General features: G+C 35.5%; 1 protein-coding gene across 13 annotated transcripts in view; it reads left to right on the forward strand.

Moving 5' to 3' along the window:
• MYCBP2 (MYC binding protein 2) overlaps window positions 1–23,911 on the forward strand; it is a 172,573-nt gene that overhangs the window by 21,354 nt on the left and 127,308 nt on the right. For all 13 annotated transcript variants that reach the window (XM_088052247.1, XM_088052249.1, XM_088052253.1 and 10 more), the window contains exons 2-10: window positions 1,230–1,305; window positions 8,977–9,192; window positions 13,892–14,045; window positions 15,333–15,529; window positions 15,750–15,992; window positions 16,268–16,339; window positions 18,128–18,224; window positions 22,540–22,613; window positions 23,759–23,897. In XM_088052247.1, coding sequence (XP_087908373.1) covers window positions 1,230–1,305; window positions 8,977–9,192; window positions 13,892–14,045; window positions 15,333–15,529; window positions 15,750–15,992; window positions 16,268–16,339; window positions 18,128–18,224; window positions 22,540–22,613; window positions 23,759–23,897 — 1,268 coding nt within the window. The remainder of the gene's footprint in view (window positions 1–1,229; window positions 1,306–8,976; window positions 9,193–13,891; window positions 14,046–15,332; window positions 15,530–15,749; window positions 15,993–16,267; window positions 16,340–18,127; window positions 18,225–22,539; window positions 22,614–23,758; window positions 23,898–23,911) is intronic.

Below are 23,911 nucleotides of genomic sequence, written 5' to 3' on the forward strand. Positions count from 1 at the left end.
CCTTCCTTTTACTATAGGTCAAGAGGGGAAAAGTAGGGAAGTTACTAGGAGGCAGCTTTCTTGGCATACACTACAGGAATTCTTTGTTTGAGCTTGTATTCTCGCTGCTGGCTGTTGGTCAGGCTTCAGTTTTTCCAGCTTTTAACTGCTGGACCACGAGATTTTGTATTCTTGCAGTCTGAGTGCTGTACAGGACGGTAATCATTGTGCTTTTAGAATTTTTATTTGGAACAAAGGTGTTTGAATAAAATATTAAGATTCTTCCGATTCTCAGTTTGTTACTGAAAATACAACTCCACACTGCCTGTGATTTTTAGATGTAATAGTTTTATTTTTCAGCTAATCTGAACTGTGAGCTATTTGAGTTAAATTTGTGGTACAGAGGAATGTTAGTAGCTGTTGCTTGAAGTCCTATATAAGGTGAGCTGAAAGCTGCATAGGTAACATGGGACTTCTTTCTTTTTTTTTGGAGGACTTATAATCTTGAAAACCAGTAGTTAAAAAATATCTGAGTAATCTCAGTGATGGTAACAGAACAAGTGTACGTGCATGTGGTGTTTTTTTTGTATGTTGTCTTTTCTTTTTTCCTGGGAAGTAAAATGGAGGAGAAAGAGTGTCATGGGAATGAGGTGTGGGCAGGAGAGAATTAAGAGCTTAGAGAAGTGAGTGTTAGCTAGCTCTGTAATGTAAAGGGATTGACATTAAGTCTATAAAGTGAGGGTGGAAATAGTCCAAACATAAAGGTAAAGAAACTGCAGTTCCTTCCATCAACGGAATCTTCTGCTAAATGATGCATTTTTAAAGCTTACTTTTTGTATTGGAAGGCTTGAATCTTTGTGTGATAAAGACTTCATAAAGCAATGATCTGTGCTAACAGGTTGTTTTACAAGAATTGTCAATAATTTTTGCTTCTAGCATTGCTGTGGCACTAACAAACTTGTAATGGAAACAATAGGGTAAGCCAACAGAAAGCTCAGGGACTTGTTTCTCTCCTAGCTTAAATTGATGAGAGTAAAGGCCCATAATTCATTGGAACATTAGGAAAGCACAATTTTAAGTGCTTTGTATTGTGATTTATACTCTGAAATTTTACCTGTGTTTATTCCCTTTGCTTATGAGGAAAAATTTTAGAGCACTTCTGACACTTTTTCCCTCTGTGCTTTTTACCATGAGGTATGGAAGGGGGTTTATTTATTTTGTTCTCATTGCTTTTTTTTCCTCTTTTTCAGAAGTAAGAAACTTTTTAGCAAGAAAAAGTTGAAAAGAAAACAGAAGACTAAATTGAAAGTAAAAACACGCAACAAGGTAAGCTTGCAACTAACCTGACAAAGTTTTGACTCAAAAATGACAGTAACTTCAGTTGAGAGAAATGTAAGAAAACATGAGTGGGACTAACAACTTGTTTGTTTAGAGGAGTTAATAGTAGACCAGTATTGTCTGTTTACCATATCCTACATGACTGTGATACCTTTGTTAACCTTACTCAACTGCTTTTGCTACTGATGTTCAACAGGAAATCATATGAACAGTGTTCTTAGGTCTCCAGTTCCTAAACCCTAAGTGTAGCTAAACATACTGGTCTTAGAGGTAAATTTTTAGATCTGTGTCTAGCCAACAGTTGGATTCTACTGCTGCAAAGATTTGGCCATATTGGCTAAAAGAGAAAGGGAGCAGTCTAAGGACTCCAGAGTTACCTCTGAAAATTCTTCCATAATGGAAAATGTAATAAATGACACCTAAGTGTTTCCATGAATGCTTTCTCCCCATGTAATCCTTGCCTTCCATTACTTTAAATGCATGGGAACCATACAGTGAACTTAACAAAAAAGTTTATTCTTTAGAGAGAATAAACTTATGTAGAAGTGGTGCTGTTTTAAAATACTGCTGTGCTGCATTCTTTCTCTATTAGAGAGCTATTCTTTCTCTATTTAAGCTAGAGTCTTGGAGGGATTTTCATGAAGGTTTGCTACAGGCATGAAGGCAGTAAAGAGAAAGCCCATTTTTGGAATGGTTCTGAAGGACAGAACCATTGAAATATCCAGTGAAAACACTTTTAGTCAGCTGAATGTCCTTGTAATACAATTGCACTGTAGAACCACTTGACCATCTTATCCCTGTTTTCCAAACCTCATGTAGTTACTGTATCTTAAGACAGATGACGTTGGGAGGGTGAAGCAAACCCTCTATCTATTCATTTGGTATTGACTTTTTGGAGACTTACCAGATTATTCTGCTTATCTCAAGTAGTGCAGCTTCAGACTATGGTATAGAAGGAGCTTATCTTAATTTCTGTTCTCAGCACTGTACAGTACCATATTTGTGGTCCAAACTAAATTTCTCAGTTGTTTCTTCAGTTGCTATAAGAAGTTTTAGCTCTGTCCTCTCCATGACTTTTAACAAAGAAAACCAAGTTAGAAATTGGAAGAAATTTTGCAGAATGTACTTAGTCTGTGTGTTCTGTCTGGTGACAGAAACTTGTGTTTTTAAAATAAGGTAACTCTTTGGCTTTGATCATTGTTACTCTATAAAGGGACCCTTGTCCATCCTGGTGTGGGGCCCTAGTTTTACTGCCAAGTAGAAAGCTAAATACAGAACGGCTGTTCACAAGCTTAACAGTCAGATGTAATTCTTAGTTGCACTGGATAAATAGAGTGGCAGGATCCTTGGCCAAAACAATGTGAACATACTAAAGGCTAGTTCTTGTGACTAGTTATGGCTATGGCACCAACTGATAATCTCCTCACCTCATCCTTATGGAAGGTTGTTCTCAAGATTTTTCTTGGGTTTAAGTCAGTTTCTACTTGAAGCATTCGATTTATATTTTTTAAAGTCATAATGGGTTTTCATATGTTTTTTACTGATGTCATTATTCTAAACAGTGTTTGAGGCAGACCAGGGTTGACCATTAGAACATTTGTCTTCATTCTGTGTGACTCAGGTACAGAAAGGCACTCCTGCTTATTTCTGCATGATAGCAAAAAATTGTGTATTTCCTGAAAAATGTGGCTGAGAAGAGAAAGCTAGACAAAACCAGCTTCATATCTTGAGATTATGAAACTGACAAAGTGGAGTGGTTTTGTTTATTTTTATTTTATTTTCGTAGTTGGTTTGTTATGGGAGCATTTTTTTAGTTTTGTTTTCTATGTACTTTTCAATTCATCCCAATGCTTACAATGGCAGAATCAGCACAGTGATTATTTTTGCACTGGAATGTCTGAAAATGGATGTGTCTATTGTCAGGAAAATGTGAGCTTCCATTTGGAAGCTTTAAAATAGAGCGTATTGAAAAGTCTTTCACTACTGGACATTCTGAGCAGTAGAGTTCGTGTGCTTTTTTTTTTTTTTTTTAAGAAACTGGGTCTTTTAGTCTGAACAAAGATGGATGCTTTCTCTGAGGGAACCCAAATATTTGCTTTTTATATCCTGTGCTTACTGAAAATGATTGAGTAATGGAAGAGGTGAGAACTTTTAAAGAGAAGTAATTGTTGAGGAACTGGGAGAAAATTGTTTCCACCATTTAAGCATTAGATATTAGAATATTTTAGATATAAAACTAATTGGTGTTTAACAGATCCTAGTAGTTTGAACCTTATTCTGTTTCTAAGCTGGGTTGTGTTACGATCGCTGGTATTTGAACTATCACTAATTTTTGGTTTGTGGTTTAGTATCTATTTTTTAAGTAGGGGTATAAAAGTTTTATGTGTGGTGCAGTCTGTTTTGGCTTTAGAAATTCACTGCTGACATAAGTGACTTTTACATAGAAAACAAATATCTGATTGTTAGACATGGGTGTAGCACCTTGGATTCCAGTACCTAGTTGCCTCCTCCCCCCTTTTTTTTTTTTTTTTTCTTTTTTTTCTGGCAAATAATATCACCAGAAAATTGGGTGTGTAACTTTTCCCAACTCTACGAATATTGCTGCTAGCCCCCCCGCCCTTCAGACACTCTGGATATTTTCCTCCTTTGCTGTTAATTCATGCAAGTGCTTCTTAGGACACTTGGATTGAGAAGGAGTTAGACAGAAAGCCACAGTTCATCATCTTCTGTTTTAATAATGTTATTTGAAGGGTACTAAAACATTGGAGTCCACCAAACACAGCTTGTACTTGAAATAGTTGGCATCTACTGGTTTAGTTTATGCAGAAGTTTTAAACTGTGACTTTTTTAGCTTTATACAAATAGGAAAAATAAAACTTTGAGGAGGTTCATGTAGCAGACAAATTCATTGTAAGCTAATGAGTAGATGTATAAAACAGATCAGCTGGGATGAATACTCCAATTAAAAACACATGTAGATTCTCAAATAATTTGGTATTATTTTCAGTGGCTTTTGTATTATTTGGTCTTTCAACCTCAAGAGGGCATCCCTTTCTAAGAGATTTTTTGCCTGTCCAAAGAAGAATTTGATAAGCTTCTCTTCTCAGTGTTACACATGAATTAGATCAAATGGTTATTATAACCTGACCCATCTTTAACAGCAGGTTAAGTTTCCTCTCCTAGATTGTATCTATTTCCATTATATTTAAGAATAAACCATTACTACAGTCATCTGATTCAAGAGGAAGAAAACAAATAGGTCAGAAAATAAGCTGCATATTTCATCTTCAGGGAAAACAGTTTCTTTGTGTGAGACAAGTATAAAGGAGACCAGAGGGTTTTGGTTTTTCCCACTCCTTTCCTTGAGTGTACATGAATTTTACAAGAAGCTGAGAAGAACAACTAGAAGTAGATTGCTCTTATCTTTTGAACCAAACCTGTGCTGTTTACCCTCTCCTACATAATTCATTCTTCCATTTAGCATGGGCTATATGTTTACAAGGACAAGCCAGGCATCAGGGTGTGGGCATCTGCGCTTTGATCTCTCTCTCATAAGTTAGTGTCTTATCGTTCAGAAAATAAAAAGTAACACTCAGGAAATAAAATCTTCACGTATTAAAATTGTGTTCACCAGTGGTGGATATTTAAATTTTACAATGCATGTTTCACTCTGTGTTTTGATTTAAGAAGGTACACATTTAATTTTTGATGATGTGAAGTGAAACAGCAGAGATGAAGATTCAGAACATCCCACTGTGTTACAGCTTAGGTGAAAACTACTGAATTAAACAGTGTAACTGTAGTCTGTAAACTATCTTCTTTTTTTTAAAAAGTGGTAGCAATTTCATTTTCCAAGAAACCAGATGCTTTGGGAGAAAAGCTACTATAGAAGCTATCATCTCATCTTCTACTTAGGCACTCTGGAAGCTGAGTTTGTAGTCAAATTTAATGAGCGCTTTGGATTGCAATATTCCAGTAGCCATTAAGAATAGGACATTCAGAGGCAGAGAAAGTGATTGTTGCTCTTCACCTTATTCCCAAGTGTCATGTGAATCTTGATACTCTTTACACCATGAAAACAAGATGTAAGGCATTGTTTCTTTCTGAAATAATTTATCCTATAGCTTAGGAGCAGTGTTTGGATTATTAATAACTCTAGATATGTGTAAAATTAATAAATTGCTTTAGTGACTTCTTAGAATTTGACTAATATTTCAGTTTAATGTTCTGCTGTTCTTTTTGGTGATGTAGATGTATTTTGTGCCAACTTGAAATGTATCATTAAGAGCATTCTAATTTATTAGTTTGATAAAGGAATTACTAAGTGAGGTTCTGTAGGGAGAGGTATTGGTTAGATTTTATTCCTGGTCTATTCTACCTCAAAATCCATGAGTCAGCAGCAAGATTGTACAGGTGGTATCCTGAGTCTGATAATATTGGAGAAGTTTTTATGGCTGTGTAGAAGGTATTCATTAGCTGCCGAAAAGTAAACTTTTAGGTGATGATGGGATGAACTTACACCCCAACTTTCTGACTTGTTCAGTTTTATCTGACCTCAGTTAAGTTACGTATCTGGAAAGGAAGAACACTTGTTTCATATGGAAAAAAAATCCAATATTTTGAATACTTTCCTCACACAACACAACAAAAAAAGCTGCTCACTGAATGAGCATTTGCATTAGAGGGGCAGAAAGTTTCCCTGTTTGTTTTTGTCATCAGCTCCATTCTTACCTTATGTAAAGGAAATCTATGAAAGGGATGCTTATATACATCTACTTTTGGGCAGATGTATATTTTGAAGACATAGCAACTATAAGTATTGTAGTTAAAGCCCCTTAGACTTAAGCAAATCCATAATTGACATCAGTGTTCTTTACCTTGTGATGAAGTTTCTGGAGGATGTTGTGCTGTACTGAAGTCTGGGTAGGAGATCAGTTTATTCTAAGTATTGTTCATGCATTACAGAAAAGCAAAACACTGAACACAGGAGAGAGAGTAGTTAAAAGTGCTTACTGGCTAATAGTTGTAAAGTATTGAGAATAAGGAGTTGACTTCTGAAAATGAATCAGCTTGTTATTAATAGGCAAGAAAACAGACATTGATTTTATCTAGCACTGTAATGTTTAAAGTTATCTGTGCTGGTTTAACAGTTTGGCCAGTCTGTTTCAAATGAGATTATATGAGCTCCAGAATTTAGGCTCTTCTGGATCAAAGACTTAGCTGAGCTGACAAGAAAGAATTGGAATGGAAACTCATAACAATTATATTTATTACAATTAAAATATGTGATATTAACTGGATATGTGAACTTTCAGATGAATATCTGGAGCTTCTGAAATATCTCTTTCTCTTCCTGTAACTGTCAGTAAAAAACTTCAGTAAACTAAGTTTACTGAGGAATTTAACCACTGCCATTCTACTTTAAAGCTGAAAGCTTAAACAATGTATTTGCCTTAACAGGAGCTGCAAAAACTTTTGGGGTAAGGTGTATGGATGTTTGGTTATACAGAGGAGTTACATCTTATATATGTTCAGTTTTCTGGTGTCAAATAAACTTCAAAGTATGTAGGAGGTCATTTTCAGTGCGGTCAAGCCCAATTTATTTTGATACAATTTGATACTTGAATAACATGAGGTTGTACCTTGGGTTCTTGCGCTGATTAATACTGTGAGGTTTTTAATAGGGGCTCTAGTATTTCAAAGATATTAATGCTGAACAAAGACTAAACTTTGGTGTCTTTCAGTCCCTAATGGCAGAAGTTCTGTTGAGCTAGAGAAAAAAACCTGCCAAACTTGAGTATGATGTATGGAACTTTTTCCAGCTTTTTCTTTTTCCTCCTTCATTATATTTGTATTTTTGTGCTTAGTGCTAACACTGATGCAGGTGAGAAAAATCAACACATAAATCTGTGTTTTATAAAATAGGTTACATAATAAAGCATTGCTTTTTAGCATCCTAACTTGCAGTAACTTTAGTAATAATGAAAAGGATGGGCAAATATATACCAGTACAGCCAGAATAGTATTATAGTCAAAAATAGGGACTATGTAAGCAATGAAATATTTTCAAGTAATTTTGACTTTTTTTGTTATGCTTTGTAACGTAGAGTGTTAAAAGGTCTAGCTTAGAGTCTTGTGTTATTTCTGAAATTAATGAAAATGTATGTGCAGGTTAAAATGTTTTTGATGTAGAAAGTTGTGGCAACCATATTGTAAAAAAATAAATCACCTCATTAAAATATTACCCAGTTCACTGGTTCTCAAATTTCTTTTACCTCTCTTCTGTGAGTTTAATGTTCTCTTTCCTATCACTACTGTCAGTGATCTGTTTCAAATCACTGTAGTATAATTCAGTATGTAATTTTGTGTCCGATGAATGTGGCAATGGACAATATTAATACCCTATAAATAATACCAAAAAAAAAGCCCCAAAAGCCTCCACTCTCAATGTGCCACTCCTCTCCCTATCCCTCAAGAATACAAGAAAGAAACCAAAATGACCTTGTGAAATTAGTCATGACCCTGAGTCTGTCTGGCCTAATAATCCCCCAAATTTTGCCTTGCATGGTCAAGCAAATTTGTCCTGTGCTCTTAACCTGGGCCTTCTCTCTTTACATGGTCTTTGTGCCCTCTGTCTAGCAGAGTGTTACAGAGAATTGCTCCCTCCCATATGCCTGAAGTCCAGTTTTGAGAGCCTATGCTCAAACTAGCCTGGTCTTTGCTGGTATACAACCAGATAGAAAGAGTGACCCTGCCTGGGAATGAATTGTTGTGGAGTTCTGTTTTTTCAAGTCAGTCGTACCGCCTCTCCCATTTTAGTGTTGCAGACTGGGAAAGTACAGAGCAGATTTTTAAAAATGTTTTTTTTTTAAGAAATTTTTTTTCTTATTTTTTTGAGTCCAGTGACAGCCTCATGAAGGCTTCTTGGTGTCTTGGCCAAGGCTGACAATAATACACCAGTAGCAGGTACCAAGGTGGGCCAGGGTTGTGGTAGTTTATCAGAACAATTTCTCAGGTCATACTTTGTGGCTCAGGGCTTCTGAAAACAGAATGGTGTCCTGTTAAGTCATAGGCCTTGATTTCTTTACTTAGTAATTAGTCTGTTAGATTACTATTTTCAAAAAGATTACCTGCAGTATCCTGACAGGAGTTTTTAAATGTGGCATCAGTTTATATGTAATGACAAAACAAGTGGGTTTCCTTAATTTCTAGTATATGTTTAACAAGCAGCTTAAATTTTTATTATTTACCAGCAAGTTAAAACTAACAACTAGAATAACAAGTCATGCATTTTAAAAATCAATTATAATTAAGACCCTCAATACAGACTGTTGTTGAGTAAAAGCTTGATTCCGCTGTTCTTATCACTGTGGGACAGGTTTGGACCATTCTATAGCCTGAGCTGCTTTCATTTTTAGTCCCAGCATTCTCATCAAGTTTTTAGAGGTATAGACTAAAGCTAGGTGGAATCTATTGTAATTTCTTCCTCTTTCCTTTCTTCCCTTCCTGAAATATAACTGGCACTTCAGCAGGAAAGTTGTCTCCAGTTTGGAAGTAATTTGATCTGTCAAAATTAGTGAGACTGTTGAGATTATTTATGTTTAGCAAAGCTTGAAACTTAACTAATAAAGTAAAATTAAAACCAATCTTGTTTTTCAGACTGAAAACTTAGAGAATACAATAACCATACCAGATATCAGATTATATAGCAATCCTTCAGCTTTTAATGTTTACTGCAATGTCCGCCATTGTGTGTTGGAGTGGCAGAAAAAGGAAGCATCTGTGTCTTTGGCTTCAAAGAACAGTGTCCAGAGTGGGGATTCGGACAGTGATGAAGAAGAGGAGCCCAAAGAGCCACCTATTAAACTTCCAAAGGCAAGTAACTGATAGCACTTGAAGTGTGCCATGTATGTCATCTAAGCCTGGTATGTTCTTTTTGGGGGGTTAGAGAGCAATAATATAAGCCAGCTGCTTAAAACACTGCTGTAGTTTTATTTGTAGTCCACCTAGTTCAGAATCATGTGATGAATTAGGATGATCGATGTACCTGACCAAAATAAAGTCGATTAAAAGTCAAGTAGACCCTCAAGTTGCACCTCTTTAGAAGTGCTGGTACTTGAACGCCTAAAGACTCAAAATCTGTACAGAAATGATGCAAATAAGGCAGTGCTGATATCTCTGAGGGACTACAGCTCATTGGTAAAGGGTGCTTTCTTTTGCTTTACCCTCCAAAAAGAGTAAGTCTTTCTAATAATGAAAATCATTTGGTGGAATGGTTCCCAAGATGTTTTGCTGGATATGCATGTAATTGTAACTGTCAATTATTCTTTCCCTTCTTTGGCTTTAGTGCCCTTAGCGGTACTGACAGCTCCAGATTTTAATGCATGTTAATATTTGATGCTACAGTTGAACAGTTAGAGTGGATTTTTACTATTGACTGCCTCTGCTTATAGTAGGAGTAATGTTGGAAAATCAGAAATACAGGACTTACCGATTTTCTTTTTTTTTCAATTTGTTGATTCACTTTTTTTTACTATTACAAAACTGTGCAGTTTTGTTCGTTGCTACTTATCAATGCTATGAATCGTGCTTTGTTTTGTTGTTCTTCTGAATCTAAAAAGCATATTCAGATTAAGTTCCCTTGTTTATATTTGCTCTAAAACCAATAAAAATACTGAATTAAAAAGGTGGTTGCAGCTGTGGTTATGTAGAATGTTTGAGTGGCTTCGAAAATTAAGATTTTATAGATGATTGCATTTAGATGTTATTATCTGAAGGGCAAAGTTGGCACTCCAGAAAATAGTGGTGGCAAATTGCAGAGAAGCATAACCAAGTCAGCCAGCTGAAATTTTGTGATTGATGGTTGCAAAATATGTGGTCACTAGAAATAAAGTCAGCACTGTTTAAGAACTGCATCTGAGTCCTTTTGGATTGTATCAAATTAATCAGCAAGTGCTTCTAGATGCTTAATTTTAAGTAAAAGGCAATGTAGCTATTAGCATTTATAGAGAATGGGATGGTATTTTAAAGAGATGTTGAAATTAAAAGAGGCTCCAAGAAGGATGAGATTTCAGTGATAGGGACAGAGGATTTGCATGTGGAAGCCAAAGCATTGGTATTGTGTTGTACAGTTTATTACAAAGAGACTTGGAGAAGCAGCAGTTTTAGGAAGATGATGGCATAGAAAAAAATGATAGGGAAGCTGTAGGTAACAGACTTCTCTCAAAATGGAAAATGGCTGAGATTTTGTTACATTCAGTACAGCACATATAAAATTGGTGAAAATCGGTATGTTTTCAAACTGTTAATTTTTAGTAAAGAATCTACAGAATACCCAATTTGAGAATTTTTGGCTCAAAAATATGTTTAGATGCCTGATACAATATCAGTATTTTTCATAACTATCTAGGTAGTGGTGGCTTGTTTAGATCACTGGGAGGTAACAATTGGACTTGCATTCATGCTTTTGAAAAAAGCATCTGCTTGGAACTGTCTCACATGTAGTAAAACTTGTAGGGACTATGTGAGTGTCTAGGAATCCTGGATACAGTGTCTGTCTCATGATAATGAACAATATCGTGTAGAGCTTAACTGTAAAGAAGAAAGTTATAAAGTTTCTAAGGTTTACAATATTTACAAGATAAATTTCTGATAGTAATTGTTAGTTTATTAAAAAGAATACTGATGTTTTTTGAGTTTGACAGCGAGGTGAAAGATTAAAAAAAGTGTAGATAAGGTTTGTGCTTTTACAGATTCTCCAGAGTATAGTCCTTGGTGTGTTGGTGATTTTTTGTTTAATTGAGAGTAAGTTGAAAACATTCTGTAATTTTAGAGTAGCTTAGCATACATTTTTATGCAGCTTAGGGTGACTTCAAGTGTTCTATTCAAATATTTTTTCTTTCAGATATTAAACTTCAGGAAGTCAGGTTTATTGAAGCCTTTAAGTGGAATGTATTTTGAAATCAGAAGTCCTATGCAATTTCTATTGTAAGTGTGAGAACAGTTGTTTCTAATATTAAGAGAGACAGACTTTGCTGCCCTTCAGATATTAGCAGAACAAAAAAAATTGTGTTTCAGTTGTGTTCAGATAATTCAGTAGCTTACTTTGATAGCTTTATATTTTTGGTTTCTAGGAAATACTTGCCTTGGTCTGACATATTTATTTGCTACCTTATTTGTTTAGTACTTTCGCTAATGATGAGGAATTCTCTCTATTTAAAATGGAGTATGTTCAATTCTGTTGATAAGATTTGTAATTTGCAGAATACAGAAGACACACACTCTTCACCCTCAATCCCCCCCAGTTTTAAAATTAACATTGAATTACAAATGATCCACAAAAGCCCTGTATTAAAAGGAACAAATACTGGATTGAAGTGATTAACATGGAATTAGCTGACTTAAATATTCTTTGTTCCTGCACTTTTATACATTTTGCTAATAACCTTAAGCAAAAATTAAAAATTTTAAGTTGTAACAAAAAATAAAAGACAAATAATTACTTTCTTTAGAGACTGACACACTTTAAGTCTTAAAATTCATTAGGAGACTCTTTCCTTTGTAAATGTTCTTTTTTTTGTGTATGTAACACAAATTAATTCAGAGTGGCATGTAATTTTGAGTATAGAAATGTGAGCGTTGGTTATAATACTCACAATGCTATGAGAGAAAAGATAAAATAAAACAAGAGTGTAGATAAGACTTCAAGATGAAATAGGAGGGGTTTTAGGAATTAGTTAGGAGTCAATGTCTGCATCCAGGCTAAAAATTTTGGGTACCTTTTGTTAAGTGGTCCTAGACTTTTGATCTTGAAGGGGTTGCAAATGGAACAGGAGAGTTGGCTGTATGGCGAGCATCGGTAAGGGCAGTCAGGCTGTGACACAGAAGCTGAAGCAGCAGTGCTTGTTTTGGGTCAAAAACCCTTCAGAGAGCAGTGAGAAAAAGCTTAAGATGTTCTGAAAAGAGCTATTTGCTCTATTCTGTCTTCAGAGCACAGTTCGGAGGAGAGATGTAGATTCACATGTATGTATATAAGATATACATACGGAGATATTAAGGTGAATATATCTATTCTATGAAGCCTACCCAGGCTCTTGATCTCAGATATTTAGAAATCAACCCAAGACCCACACGAGAATTGACAACATCCCAGCAGAGCTAAATCTTATTGATTCCTACTGCAATTCACCAAACTTTTTTTTCCACTGTGTTCCCTACTTTCTCCAGCTACCTCTGTCAGCTCTTAGATGTGGTCTTCTCTCTGAAGATTGTGAAGAGTAAAATAAACTCCGTTTCTTTCAAAGATACTGTAACTGAACAGGAAGGGCATTTCTAAAAATATACTACAGTGTATTTTATTTTTTAGCCTTCAGGGTGATGGTGAGTTTTGAATCCTGGAAAAACATTATTCCATTATTATGTTGACAGTTTTTTTCCCTGTAGATTCCATGCATGTGTTTTCCCCCTGCTCCATTGCAGATGTGAAATGTAAGGTGTAATTTGTAGAGGAAAATTGCTGTTGTGCTTTGAAGATTTGACTTGGTTATGTTTTTATCCTTACTCCAAGAATAAAATAGATGGTAAAATGATTTCTGCAAGATGGGAATCAAATTGCATGTCAACAAGACAAGGCATCCAGTAGAACTTAGAGCTGACTGCCAGAGCATACATGTTTTAAGCATGAATGACAGTTGCTTTAACAGTGTTATTTATTTTCACATTTCAGTCTTTTTCCTTAGGTTTTACTTAGGGGTGAGTCTCTGCTAAATACTCTATACACAGGGGCTCTGCTCCTGACCAAAACATACAGTGAAGTTTTTAAAATACAGTTGCTTATTTGTAATGTGCTAACCCTCTTCTCTTGTCTTTCATCTTCATCATTGTTAAATACAGAGTCTGAGAAGGAAGTGCAAGGGAGCAGTCAGTGGAGAGAAGCATGACTGTCATCTCAGAATAGTCAGGAATTCTAAAAGGAAAAGTTAGAGATGGCTGTAACGGGGCTTTAAAACATGTTCTATTAGTTGCCTTAATGCGTGTCTGTGAGAGTACATATGGAATTTTAGTGACAAGCAATTAATCTTTGATTTTCTCACAATATAAAAAATAATCTCAGAGGTTTTGGAGGGGAAAGTGCTAGAGCTGCCAGTTTCAGCTGTCTAATGTATTGTTATTCAGGTTGTGAAGCCAGGTTGCAGCACCATTCTAGTTTGCTGTCTCACATTAATGAGCAAGGAAAAAGAAGACTGTCAAAGTGTGAACTGGATAGGAATTAGAAGGGCTCAGAGGCACAGTTTGCCTTCTATTGTGCAAAAAGTTTTAACTTTCCTTATTCCAGGAAACTACTACTCTGCTTAGAGATGCCCTTTTATCTAGTGGCTGACTTATGTGTAATATTTGCTGGTATAGTTGTATAGGTGGGTTCTTGATTTTGATTCTGGTTTGATTTAACACTATTTTATATTAGGTTTTTATTTGAATAATTGTCTGGTTCGGTGAACATTGGGATATACTCTTTTGGGTGAAGATCTAAAAATATTATATTGACATCTGTTCTGAAAAATTTGTCCTTCTTTAGATCATTGAAGTTGGATTGTGTGAAGTCTTTGAATTGATAAAGGAGACGAGATTTTCTCATCCATCCTTGTGTCTCAGGAGCCTACAAGCCCTACTTAATGTGCTCCAAGGTCAGCAACCAGAGGGCCTGCAATCAGAGCCTCCTGAAGTCCTAGGTAATATCTTATCTTTTACTGTATTTTTATTAACATACATCTGTTATTATGTTGGACAGAAGAAAATGGGTTTTGGCAAGTATTTGTGAGATAGTGACATGCTTGTTCTCAGTTGACTGACTTTATTCTGGAGTGTAAACTCCTTGTGGTTTACTGCATGTATGCAGTACTTCTTCACTGGAACAAAGTAAGAAACCTTACAGCCTAACAAATTTGGTTTCACTTTCTTACTGAAGCATAAAATACTCAGTCTTATTGGAAAGAATATAGTTTTAGGGTGAACTTCTCTTGGAATCTGCTGTTGTGGTCTATAGCTTAGATATTTAATTTTGTAATTTATGTGGAGCTGCTAAGCAGAGTGTCAGAATTCTTGTTTTTATTTTCTCTGGCCATCCCAAAGCTTCCTTGAAAATCAATTTTCTTTTTAGTGATATTGAAAATGAAAGTTGAACTTCTGATGCCTTTGAAAGCATGTTGACTATATCCTTTAAGTTAAAATCCCATTATCTTTTTTTCGTTCATAGTTTTTACTGGTTTATAGAACTGCAGGGAAGTCTAGGCTGTAGCCTGTGTTTAAAAATAAATTTATTATTAAAAAATCTGTATACTTCATGTATTTTTTCATATTTTTTGACTTGTTTTCCATTTCCAAAGACAGTAATTTGCTACAGAAAGCTTTTATTTTGTGTTGATGTGCAGAGTATTCAAAACTACAAAGAAGGCTTTGATTATTGCCTTAGTGATTAGTTGTATCTGCTCTCAAGAAAATGAAGGTGGATTTCTGTTCACATCTTGATTGTTACAGATGTTCAGCCACCAACAGTGTTTGGAAAGAAGCATGTGATCAAAATAATTTTCAAGCCCTAATTTGAAATGCTTCTTTCTGTGAAATGGGTTGTGCTTCATCATGGGTAATAGTCATAAAGAGTAGATAAGTTTGGTCAGGACCTACACATCATCTCAGTGATGGAGTGGACTGAATAGGCAGGTCAAATAACACTTTCAGGCCTTTTTCTTGTTAATGTGTTCCACTGTGACAGAAGGACTTGTAGTTTTTCTTCTTTGGCCATGGTGATTATCCAGACTTGATCTTTTCTGGCTGAAAAGAAGAAAAGTTAAGGATAATTTAGCTTTATTTAATTGAGATACTTTTCTATCTGAAACAAGCTCTAAACATAATGGCTGAGGAAAGATAATGTATTTTCCTAGTTTAATTTCCCATTGATAGTTGAATTGTTTTGTATGAGTTTGTGACTTGTCTGTGTAATGGCTGTGTTTTATCTGCAGAATCCCTGTTCCAGCTGCTTCTGGAAATAACTGTCCGTAGCACGGGAATGAATGACAGTACAGGACAGTCCCTGACAGCGCTTTCCTGCGCTTGCCTCTTCAGTTTGGTAGCTGCCTGGGGAGAGACAGGAAGGACGTTGCAAGCAATCTCTGCAATCCTCACCAATAATGGCAGCCATGCTTGTCAGACTATTCAGGTCTTGCACTAAAACTTCTCTGTATCTGGGAATTTATGTAAATGAGTGTTTCTCAAGAATTTTGAGAATGTGTTGTTTAATTCAGTTACCTTTTTTCCCCCTCACTATTTTTGAGATGAGTTGGTATTTCTTTATCTCTCTTGAGTTTGCGTTAGAACAAAAAATACAACATCTAAAAAAATTGTCATCTTTTTCACTCACTATTTCTTCTACTGTTTAGGTGCCAACCATTTTAAACTCTCTTCAGCGGAGTGTACAGGCAGTTCTGGTGGGCAAAATCCAAATCCAGGACTGGTTCAGTAATGGGATAAAGAAGGCAGCCTTGATGCACAAATGGCCATTGAAAGAAATATCTGTAGATGAAGATGACCAGTGCCTACTTCAGAGTGATGGTTTTTTCCTCTATCTCTTATGTAAAGATGGACTTTACAAAATTGGCTCTGGATATAGCGGGACAGTGAGGGTAATGTGGCTGTTTCTTGTCTGATGAGTGATACTTAGTATTTCAATTTAACTTTTATGATGTCCTGTTTCCATGGAGAATCTTACATAGCTCACTAATCATCAGTTCTATTACAGTTTGTGTAAATTTTTCTGATGATTTCTATGACAATTTGACAAAATTTTCTTAGAATTTTCACTTCACAATATGGTTGAAGACATTACTGACATGGGAAATGATTGTGTTGAGTTTTCACTCTGGTATTTGTTAAATGATGGAAGTTTTTTGCTTTTCAGGGCCACATATACAATTCTACATCTCGCATCAAAAACAGAAAAGAAAAAAAGTCTTGGTTAGGCTATGCTCAGGTAGGTGAATACTTAAAATATAAAATGTGCAACCCTCCTCATCGCTCGTGAGTACTTTAAGTAGACCCTGGCTTAGAGTAAGCTTACATTGATATCTTATGATTCCTTTGCTTTCATAAAAAAAAAATACTTTTGGTACTAGTTTCTAAATTAGGGAAGATGATGTACATATGATTGTACTGGCCTGTAGAAAGGAATAATGGAGCATCCTTGCTTCGTGTTGTCACTGCAAAGACTTGCGAAATATGATGGTTTAGCATATCAGTTTATGAACTGTCCAGGCAATTGATGTGTGTTTCGAAGTACATGTCAGTGGATATAAAAAAGTGCTGTTGCAACAATCATGCAAAAAAATATTTGAAATGCCTGTTTATAAAAAGAAATTATTGTTAAAACATCTGCAGTAAAATAAGGAAATGCTGTATTGAATGGGGAGGATTGAGCTTATGTAAAGAATACTTAGAGATAATTATTGACACTGTCATTGCAGAGTTAACTGTATTTGGATGGTTTGGGGTTTTTTAGAGTTAGTTTCTGGAATATCAACCATTTTTTCTTAATCTTTATTATTCATTATAAAAATCCCTCAAAACATACCAAAAATACATTTCAGAGAATAATTAATTTACTTAATTTATTGTAAATTTACTATTAATTGTGATCTCATTGTCCTAGTGTGATTTTTAATGTACTCCTTGCCATGCTTTTGAAGTGAAATTGTTAATTACAAGTATTGTTCTTTCATTGCAGTTATACTGTGTGTGTATATACACAAACACATGAAATCTGGTTTTATTTAATGTAAAAGCAGATCACCAAATGGTACACTGGCACAAAACAAATGGGTGTGGATGCATTCATTCCGGAGCCTGTTTTATCAGTTTAGGAAGGAACAGGATTCATGTAGTTTCATAGTATAGTGTTACATGTTTGGACATTCTGACCATAACTATAAATATATGTGGTGCTTTTGAGGCTTGTACAGGTGTATGCACTCATACAGTGGCTGTAGCCAATGGCACTGCAGTTCGGACAAGTGTCATTCTGGGGCTATATTTATTATAGAAAGGTGTGTAACTTGCACTTACTGCTAGTTATGTGTCCATCAGAGAGATAATATGTGTCCGTAGTGTATTTCCCTTCAGGTGCTTGATTAACTTAAATTCAAGTGATTTTTCGTACTTCATCACATCAGTTATTTTTAGATTGAAACTTTTCTGTCTACTTTAATGCTTCATTTATGTCGGCTTGTTTTCCTCATTTCACCGAGATTTATCTATTTAGTAGTTTTGATGGAAGAAAATGTCTCAGTGTGGGAGTCAAAGTAGTTAATTTTTTTTTATTCTAGGTTTAAATGCATATATTAATATGAACTAATGATTGCCCTTCTATATAGGGCAACATTGTCTATCACTTTCTGGAATTCCTGTGACGATTTTGTTGATTTGAAAACTGGAGACAGAAACACTGTTTTTTACTGTGGCTTTTAACTCTAGTTGTATACAGATAAAAATAACAGAATTAATATGTAGGGCTTCAAAATTTGTATACAAGATTCAGCATGCTAATCTCTGGCATGTAGAAAGTGGAGGAAGAGAGTCAAATTTCCACTTTTTCATGTGGAATTTGATTAGTAGAAAAAATGTTGGACATCATTTGATGTAAAAGGCTTCCACTACTTTAAAGCAATATCTAAAATAATGATTGCATTTTTTCCCTTTTTTAACATCTGTTAATGTATTTAAGAGTATTTTCATGCCTCTATATTTTTTTTGTTGCTCTTACCAGGGCTATTTATTATACAGAGATGCGAATAACCACAGTATGACAGCCATAAGAATAAACCCTGAAACTTTGGAACAAGACGGTACAGTTACTTTGCCAGGTAAGAACCGTCAGATGAGAGAAATTTGGTATAATATGCTGTTTACTTGTTACATATTTTCAGGTGAGCAGAAGAGAAAGAGAGATTTTGAGGTCTAGTTTGCTTTGATGTTGCTTCACTTCAGGCAGCTTCGGAATTTCACTTAGAGGCCTTGTGCCTTACTCCAGTTGATGGAATAATGTTGCTACATCTCAGAATATATGATCATCTTAATTAAAAGACTACAAGAGCTTAAATTCCTTCCTAAAAAATTTCATTTATTTCTCATTTGAACTTTGTTTGGCTCACGTATGACTTTGTTTCCAGGATCCCTTACATATAGGCAATTATAAACGATGAACAAAACCATTTTGTTTTTTAATAGGGTAGAAATATATCCAAAAATTATAAGCCGCTGATGAACACTGATGGACCATTTTCCTGATGTTTATATGGGTGCTGGATTTTGGTTTATTTGTTTGGGGATTTTTTATTTTTTCAGTTTTGGGATTTTTGGGTTGATTAGTTGGTTTGTTTTTATTCTGGGGGGTTGTTTTAGTTTTGTTGTCCTTTTTCAGAGAAGCCTGATAACTTCAGTTTATTTAGAGAAAGGGGATGTTCCTGGAGCATGTTTTAATGGCCTTCATACATGTATTCTTAGCAGCACACATAAATAGCAGGACACAAGAATATTTTTAAATCAAACAATGACAGACTTACTTTGTAGATCAGAAGAAAGATTTTGTTTCAGCCTGACATAAATAAGAAACCACTGACTGAAACCTCAGAAAAGTTGTCTAGGATTTTTGTCTTTAAAATGCTAACAACAATTTTTTAAACAAATTCTGAATGTTGAATCTAATCCATGCAACCTTCTGCACGTCCTTAAAGTATAGATGTCTTTTTAAGCTGCTCTGGCTCTTTGTGAGGGCTGTATGAGGTATTCCAGTGAGAGCACATTCAAGGACCTGAAAAAATGCCTTTCAGAGTGGTTTTTCAACTTTCTTCACCTCAGGGCAGCTTTTTACACAGTAGGGTTCATTGATGTCTTTAATTATGTTACCATTTCGGTGTTCTTCATGCAAGTCTTGAGAGATATTTGAGAACGTTTAAAGCTACCCTTTGGAGCTGTTAGTTTGCTTTTGTAAATCTCAGTGACACGTGTCATTCTGCAAGACTGCCTTGTATTTATACTGTAAAAAGGCACAAATTACATGAGAACCTGCCTTCTCAATAAATTGCAGAAAACAAATCCAAGTGGGAATACCCATTCAGAAATTTCTCAAACTTATCTGCATCAGTTGTGTTTTGTATAGTTTGTGATGGTGTCAAAATAGATGTTCTTTGTAACTCCAGTCCTTTGTATTTCAGTCCTTCAACTTTCCTGTTTTGCTTTTTGCCCTGCTACACATTTATCTCTGTGTGTTATTAGGAGCAGGTATGACTGTTCTTTTGCCTAGGACAAATTGCAGGGGGTCCACTTCTGGTTATTTTCCTTTCCCATTAGAAAAAATGAAATGAAGGTAGGGGGAAGGTGTCTGACCTGAGGAAAACTGAGTAGGTACTTAACTCTGAATAGTAGTGGCTGCCCCACTGAAATCTTACGGTGACTTGCAAGTTGTTGTAGTTCTGAAAAGCCATGCTGGATAAAACTAGAGGCCAGTGACCTTGCTAACAGCTGAACACAGCAAGTATTTGCTTCTAATTGGTATGGTATTCAGACATGGCTCTATGTGGAATTAACCTCTTTCAAATGCCTGGGTTGGTGATAGTGCATTCAAAAAAGGTATTAGAATTTATTCGTAGAGGGGATGCATAGGAGGTTAGGAAATGTGATAGAAGTCACATGACATCAGAAAAGTCAGAGAACTATGGAACATTTTCTCCTTTCTCAGACAGTAGGATCCATCAGCTTCTTGAAACCACAAACTTCTATTTCTAAAGGGCAGTCTTTCCACTCTGTTAGATGATCTTGCAATTCCAGCCTTCCATCTAGAACTACCAGACTGTGTGTCAAGATTATTGTATCTAATACCTTTGCCAAGATTTATACACTGTACCTGAGTTGTGCGTCTGTTTTCTCAGTCCATATATCATAAAAGAATGTCTGAATTCCATGAGAATTTAGTAGGTGACTAGACCTGAATTTACAGAGATTTTCATCTTTGCCATTTTTTTCAACAGTAACGCTTGCTGCATACCTTTGAACAGTTCCTGTTTTCAGCTGGAGCAATTAAAGTCACGTGGTATATGGTTTTGTTGTTCTGTGAAATTGCAAATTAGTATCTTAGGCTCAGGACTATTCCCTCAGTGTGGAAAGTGCTGCTGAGGGTAGCCTAGATGACCTCAAGGCCTGCATTATTAGCACAGGTGCAGAATGCACAATATGAATGTGGAAGGTGGTGCTTCCCAGTCACCTTCCTTTGAAGCCTCTAAGTAGTCTGTGATTAACAGATGTCTGTCGTTACATGTTTTTAGTAAAATGTAAACCCATTCTCTTATAGCAATCTCTAGCTATGTTATCCTCAGCCCCATAGCAATATACAGCATCAGATTGAAAGAGATTTAGAATTGATCATACAAGCTCCTTCCTAGCTGAGACACTATACTAGTTTTTCCAGATATTCTATTTGCCTTCCCTTTTTTAGTCTTCCCATTCATTTGATTTTTAATGCTGGGCCTGTTAGCAAAGCAAGTGCTATTTTTTAGGAAGTCTTCTGGAGAGCATGTATTTTAAAAAAAAACCCATCCCTGTTCCAGATTTCCTCTTTGAACCTATCAAACATAGGAACAACCCCCAGAAATGTTTACCAGGAGACTCACCTTTCTTGAAGTGACTCAAGCAAATAGGCTAAATAGTACAATGTGGACCCACTGGTGGCCAGAATATGCTGTTTCCTTGGCTGTTCTGCTTGTGTGAGCATGTAATTTTCAGTCATTCAAGGAAACTTGATGCTTACCAGCTTCCTGTAACCTTTGGAGAAATGTAATTTAGATCAGTTTTGGAATTTCTCATCTCATACTTCTTTTATCACTAACACAACTTTTCAGCTTAGAGAATTGGTAGTGTGAGCTGGCTTTGGTTGTTAAATCTGAGATGATTTTTGAGAGAGCAGTATTTCAAACTTCAGTGCTTCTGCTGCCATTCTCCATCATGCTTGCTGCATACCTGATCTGTGATTCATACATGGGCATGCTCTAAAGGGGAAGGAAAGTTGTCTGCTTTTGGTACTTTGCTTCCAGAAGTAAGAGTTACAGAAAGCTTTCTGATGCATATTCTTTTCCTGGTAAGACACTGTATTGGACTGGGAAGTATATCAGGAAAAAGTGAAAAATGAGTTTCTGTGAGGTGTTTTCAGCTGTATTATTTTTAATTCTCCAGGTAGGTTGCAAAAAAACAGCAAACACCCTGGTTATGCAAGAAAGATATTATGTGTCCTTCATTTAGCATTACATTTATTAGATAAAATGCTAATACTGGATCTTTGTTCAGGTTATGAAGCAAATATTTGGAGTGTAAAATGTAGTATTTTTGGAAGAGGTCTTTTTCCTGTGTGTAATCAATGAGATGAACACCTTGCAAGCCATGCGATACCAATCTCTTTGCCAGTAGCTCCATCAGCAGCACAGGAAGGGAAGAAGAAATGGTGTAGGGACATAGGTTTAATCTTGCAGAGAAAGTGGTCTTTTTCTTTTTTTTCTGCTAATTTAGGTAGAATTCTCTCCCTGCCATTTTTCTTCATTTTATTTTCAACAAATGAGTGATGTATTCAAGTATATACTTCATGGATTTCAAAAATTCCCTAGATTTTCAGTTAATAGTTTGGTGAAATTTATAAATAGTGGAAAAATGAAATGAACAATGAAAACCATGATGCATTTATTTCTGTACATTTTATATGCTGGACTGAGGAAGCCTTTCTTTAAAGATAATGGTCCTTATATTAAGAGAAGAAGTCTTTGTGGAAGGAGAGACTTAAAAGTCCTGGAAAATTTGTATTTAGTTGTATTGTAGTAGTTTGGAATATGCCTTACAGGTGACTACCTGGGAAAGGTGAATGCTTTTTTTTTGCAGTTAAATATTGGGGTATAACCACTTAGATTTCATACAAAGGAAAGTACTGCAATAACTCTCAGAGGAAGTAAGGAGAATTACATGCTTTTGGTGAGACAGATTTTGGTGTAAAATAATACATTATTAGAACAGTAGCATCTCACTTGAAACAAAGTAGAACTCTCATAATCTGATTGGAGTGAGAATGAATTAGACAGAAGCTGAGATTAGTGTGTGTATGTATGCTAATACAAACTGATGCACTTCATTTTTCTCTCACAGATTGTCATACTGAAGGGCAGAATATCCTTTTCACAGATGGAGAATATATTAATCAAATAGCAGCATCTAGAGATGTAAGTTTTACAAATGATGGATAAACTATTTTTCTCTCAACTGGGTTGTATTTTACAATATTTATAGCTTACTTTTTGCTTCATGTTTGGCTTTTTCTTCACTAACACAACTGAAGAAGAAATACATGTAACTAGAAATAATGAGAAACTTCCATATTTGTGCATAAAAAAAAAGTGTGTTGGTAGTGTTGGTATTAATTCACGACATTTTGATTTGTGATTGATTTTTTTATTTTTCAGATAAGTTTTAAGAAAACCTCCATTGCTCTTTCAGGAAAAAAAAAATAAATTATACATTGAATAATGTCTTTTTAGTGTGTTCTACCGGTTCTTTGTAGGATAAGCTTCATTTAGAGCTTAAGGATACATTTTTTTCTTGATTTAATTACCTGTAATTGCTTTGGAACTTACTGGGGCATTCCAGACAGTTTTATTAGAAGCGATAGGAAATAGACTACATTCCAGTTGAATTTTGTGTGAAAACTGTGTGCTGGCCTAACCTGTAGAAGCTCGAAGAAGTGCTCCTACTAGGGACAAAACTATAGTTCTGGTTGTATTTTTTTCAGCAGACAGTTACTATGTTTTTAATTCTGGTGTGATTTTCGGTAGTGAGAAATTTGTAAAATAGGGATGGGGTGAAACTGGGTTGTCAGCAGATACTAAACATCAACTGTAAGAAAACCAGCATTAATCCATTTCCCTCCTGACAGAGCAACTGTTGGGTTGTTTTTTTTAACATGGCCAGATGAAGATACTCTGCACTTGTCAACAGAAAACTCTTCTAGCCAGTCTTTACAGCAGTCACTCTGAATTTTGGGTACTGAATCAGGAGAAGTTGAGGGCTTAAACAAAGATGTAGTTACAAAAGTAAGATTTCTACAGCAGTTGACTATTTTTGTAGTATTCATAGCATTTTCATAGAACTCAATATACGTTTAAGGAGTCAGATACTTGCTTCAGTTTGTCCTGACGGTCACTTTATTCTTTTCTCCTCTCTACTAAGTTATGTTATGATGAATGTTACTTTATCAATGTGTCCTCTGGCATTTACTCTGAAATAATACTATGTTGATGCACTTGGGACTTGAAAAGTAAATTAATGCAGTTCTTATACATTATAAAGTGGATTTTTGTATTTATTGCAGGATGGCTTTGTAGTGCGAATATTTGCCACAAGTACTGAGCCAGTATTGCAGCAAGAACTGCAGCTTAAGCTTGCAAGAAAATGCTTACATGCTTGTGGCATCTCATTGTTCGATCTGGAGAAAGATTTGCACATTATCAGTAAGTTCTCTTCT

This window comes from Pseudopodoces humilis, chromosome 2 (genome assembly GCF_049639895.1).
Source record: "Pseudopodoces humilis isolate 2021_Gansu_Grassland_sample_001 chromosome 2, ASM4963989v1, whole genome shotgun sequence".
Lineage (NCBI taxonomy): Eukaryota > Metazoa > Chordata > Aves > Passeriformes > Paridae > Pseudopodoces > Pseudopodoces humilis.